Here is a 4651-nt window from a genome sequence, read left to right as displayed (position 1 = left end):
GTTCCACGACAGCCAGGGCTACACAGAGAAAACCTCTCTGAAAAAAAAAAAAAAAAAAAAAAAAAAAAAATAGTACAGGCTTGCCCATACGTAGAAGCATTTTCTCTCTTGGGGTTCCCTCTACCAAAATGACTCTAGCTTGAGTCAGATTGACATAAAACTAACCAGCACAAAGCATCAAAACCAGTTGGACAAAGAAAGAAACTGAGACAAGGTAACTAGTCCTCTCTGAGGTCACATGCCTAACTATCTGAGAACAAAGGTTTCTAAACTAGATCATTTTTATAAGACCAAAATGTTAATATTACATAATAATGGCACGTCCTTAAGAAAGTCTAAGACATGGTAGGAGCAAGGATAGATTGATTCTACAGTTAGTAATAAAACAAATGCAGTGTGTGTGTGTGTGTGTGTGTGTGTGTGTGTGTGTGATAAACATGAGAAGGTGGTAGTTATAATTAATATTGTCTTCTTCCTGATATTTTCTGTTTTCTTGTCTGGCAGGCATTAACTCCTTCATGGTTTACATGGCCTATAAGGATTTATATCAAGTGTCCAACACAGANGTAACAACCCATTTGGCTGTGTGGTTTGAATGGTCTGCTTGGGTTTCCTATGGTTGCTGATGACCCTGGCCGTTGGGACATGAGTCTCTGTGGTTACTTGAGGGAGGTTACTGTGCCAGGTTGTATGTTGAAGACCTTGTAGTAATACTTCATTTTAAAGAAGTTTATGGGTTGGGTGCCTATATCAAAGCAGAGGGATGCATGAATAAGGGAAAGCTGTGGTATCAAAAACCCTTACAAACCTGGTGAAAATGTGGGTGTCTTTGCCTTATAGAATCAGGTGAGCTTCCTTCCAGTTGTACCCACTTGGCTGTCATATTTGTACCACTTTGACTTTTCCTGGAAAATCATGGATATACATGAGTTTTGATAGATCTGAAACAATTGTGGGAAATGCAAGCAATTAGNACTCTTGAATTCTTGGTGGAGAGTAAGGGTAATTTTGTCTTGAAAGGCTCAGGGTAAGAGTTTGAATACAGGCGTTGGCTTTGACCAGGCTCTTGGGAACTGTTGGAGCCCTTATTGAAAAGAATTCTGGTACCATGTCTAAGNTCAATGGAAAATTACACCATTAGATCTGGATGCCTGAGAGAACGCTTCTTAGATATTGGTCTGGACTGTATGTAATTCCTGACAAATCTTTTATAGAGACAAAGCCTCCTAAAATGTCTTTTGGACTACATTCCTCTCTGTTTTAAGACAGTTTTAGTCCTGGCTTTAGAAACTGNCTTTTATGTCAAGCTGCTAAAGGAGCCTGTGATGCTGTTCATGTGTGTTTCAGCTCTATGAGATCTTCACCTGCCTGGGAGCTGGGGGCCATTGCTCAAGTTCATGCCGAGAATGGAGATATCATTGCCCAGGTAACTGCATGGAGTGAGCATTCTGTGTGAGCATAGGTCTACATACCATCCATGTCCTCTCTTCAGCATGACTTGAATGCCCCCATGTGTTCATGACTCTGTTAACATAAANACATTGCTAAAGACATAATCCACACTCAAAAAAGCTTACAGCTCTGGGCTCAGAATTTAATTCCAACATTGTGGCTGCAGAGACAGGGGGATCATCAAATGTTCAAGGTAATTAGATGTGATAGCAAGCTTTTTATTCTTTGCTCAAAGCACTATGCCTCAGTTCTTGAAGAATTGATCTTCAGCCAGGCAGTGGTGGCAAATGCCTTTATCCCAATCCCAGCCCTCTGGAGGCAGAGGCAGTAGGTTCTCAGAGTTTGAAGCTAACCTGGCCTAAAAATCCAGTTTAAGAACATCCAGGACTACACAGAAAAGGACTGTCTCAAAAGCAAAACAAAACACAAAAACAAGTCTTAATTTTCAATGTCAGTTGGTAGTGTATACCTTTAATCCCATCACTAAGGAGGCAGAAGAAAGGTAGGTACTGTGAGTTCCAAGACAACTAAAGCTATATAGTAAGACCCTGTTTCAGAAAACTAAAACNCATCCAAACAAAGAAAAGGAATCTTCAGATTAATGTCATCATAAATCCTGTTACTACATGTATAGCTTATGTTTATAGTTTATCTGCGGTATTTTGCACTTGTTTTTAATTTTGAGGCAGCAACTTCAACTTAGATATTTATTTAGTTATGAAGTGAAGACTGGAACATCTAAAAGTGACCTGCTCAGTAAGTCTTCTGTCCTTAAAAGAGTTTACACCTAGAACGTTTGATTGGAGTAGAAAGAAGAGAGCAGCTGTGGTCTTGGTTGTCCTTTTAATTGCATCTGAAATCAACAAAACCAAATTCCTGAGCAAATCCATGCACAGCCCCCCCTCTCCCTCCCTCTTTCAGACCCTTCCCCTTAATCCCTTTGCCTCCTCCCTTACCTCTTAATCTTCTCCTCACCCCATACCCATACCCCTTCTGAGACAGCATCTTACTAACTAGCTCTGGCTGGTCTGGAACTTTCTATATACACTATACTGGTCGCCATGGAACTCAAAAGAGATCCTCTTTCCCCCTACCTCCGGAATGCAGGGATTAAAGGTGTGTGCTACTTTTCTGCACTGATCACAACATGAGACCCTCCCTAAATGTGGGCGGAGACTTTTGGCACAACCCAGATAAAAGGAAGCACTAGAAGAGGAATTTTGCTTTTCGGCCACTTGCCCTCGATCTTGCTGGCAAGTTACCTTGTCTTGCTGGTTGGTGCCCCTTCACTGAAAAGTGAAACCAAGCTCGTTGCGAGTTCAACAAAATCGGAAGATTGCACAACATAGCACAACAGGATTCCTTTCAGCCTTCTGCGCCAGATTGAACCTGTGAAGTCCAGATTCTTACACTGAACAACTCCGGGATTGCCAGCCTCTTTGGAGTAAGACAGACACTGACTGTTGGACTACGCTGACCACATCCTTATTTGTGAGGGCAAGGCTACTTCTACAAGGTTCAAGGAATGGAACATGTAAGCCATAACTATAAGCCCAATTTGTACAACATGGAGGACCCTGTGATTGAGGTGGAAATTGAGGATGAGCAAGAGGTAAGAGATGCAGAAGAGAACAGGGTTTTCCATGAATGTACTCTAGACTTCATGGACAACCCTGAGTATCAGGTCATCCTGAACCAACCAGGTGGTATTTACCTCATGGACAGCTTGGAGGACCCTGGGATTCAGGTGGAAATTGAGGATGAGCAAGAAGTAAGAGATGCAGAAGAGAACAGCCTTTTCCATGAATATGCTGGAGACTTCGTGGACAACCCGCAGTATCAGGGCATCCAGAACCAACCAGGTGATATTTACCCATGGACCACTTGGAGGACCTTGTGATTCAGGTGGAAATTGAGGATGATCAAGAGGTAAGAGATGCAGAAAAGAACAGCGTTTTCCAGGAATGTGCTCTAGACTTCCTGGACAACCCCGAGTATCAGGGCATCCTGGACCAACAGGGTGATATGAACCTCATGGACAGCTTGAACTTCTACCTAGTGGGTGATGTCGACTTCTCAAGCCAAGGGAGCTGTCAAAGTTCGAGACAGCTACAATTGGAGGGATGGGAGACCTTAGGTGCCAGAGCTCCCCAGCCAGAGCCTCAGCCACAGCCTGAGCCACATCCTCTGCCCAGGCGCACTCGACCATGGATCTGCAGAAGTCTCACCACCTGGCAGCTGAGCAAACTGGAGAGTGTTTTCCAAGAAGTTCAGTACCCTGATGTGATCATGAAGAAGGGCTTTGCAAGGAACTGTTATCTGGGAGAATCTGAAGTGCACCGTTGGTTTAAGACTACAAGATCCAAGTATAGGAGAAATCAGAGACTACAAATTCTCAAATGTACCCTTGAGGGTGCCCAAAACACCTTTGACTAACATTTTTGGGGAAGCCCTGGAGTGCCATCCTAGTCCCGAGTAACCTAACCCATTTCAACAATGAAGATCTGAGTATTAAGAAAGAAAAATAAGTTGCTAGTTCCAGGCCAGACATGGCTACATAGGGACACTCTGACTTAGAAAAAAAAAGCTGTGAAATAAACACTTCAGCCTCCGCAGTCTGTGTGACAAAGAACAAAAAACACCAGAAACAACAACTGCAGAAAAAAGGTAGAGCAAGTCATGAAAACAAAAGCAAACAAGGAGAGGANTGGACAGTCTAAGGAACCAGGCTATATTAGAAAAAAACAGTTTGACTTCTTCCATTTTTCACTTCATAGTTTAGACTGCCCTTGAACTCACACAGATAGATCTGCCTGCCTTTGTCTCCCATGTGCTAGGATTAAATGTGTATGCCACTCTACCTGGCTAACCTCCAAACTTTTAAAATGTCATCATCATGCACATTTTAAATTAAATAAAGAAGTAAAAAGAAAAACATGAGGTAAAAACCAAATACAACCACCAGATTAATTCACTGCTTATATTGATGAAGAACTCTGGGAGGGGAGAACTGGAAAAGGGGCAGCATCCCGTTTTCAGGCTCAATGAGATGTACCAAAGGTACTCTACCAACTCATTCTATGAAGCCACAATTACTCTGATATCTAAACCACAAAAAGACCCAACAAAGATAGAGAACTTCAGACCAATTTCCCTTATGAATATCGATGCTAAAATCCTCAATAAAGTTCTCGCTAAC

General features: G+C 42.4%; 1 protein-coding gene across 1 annotated transcript in view; it reads left to right on the top strand.

Annotated features, from left to right (window-relative positions):
• The window catches only part of Dpysl3 (dihydropyrimidinase like 3), a 106573-nt gene that overhangs the window by 81084 nt on the left and 20838 nt on the right, over nucleotides 1-4651 (top strand). The window contains 3 exon segments of the mRNA XM_029472077.1: nucleotides 505-566; nucleotides 1348-1373; nucleotides 1375-1426. Coding sequence (XP_029327937.1) covers nucleotides 505-566; nucleotides 1348-1373; nucleotides 1375-1426 — 140 coding nt within the window.

This window comes from Mus caroli, chromosome 18, assembly GCF_900094665.2.
Source record: "Mus caroli chromosome 18, CAROLI_EIJ_v1.1, whole genome shotgun sequence".
NCBI classification, from domain to species: domain Eukaryota; kingdom Metazoa; phylum Chordata; class Mammalia; order Rodentia; family Muridae; genus Mus; species Mus caroli.
The sequence above is the reverse complement of the archived record's forward strand: the minus strand, read 5'-3'. Positions and strand labels throughout refer to the sequence as shown.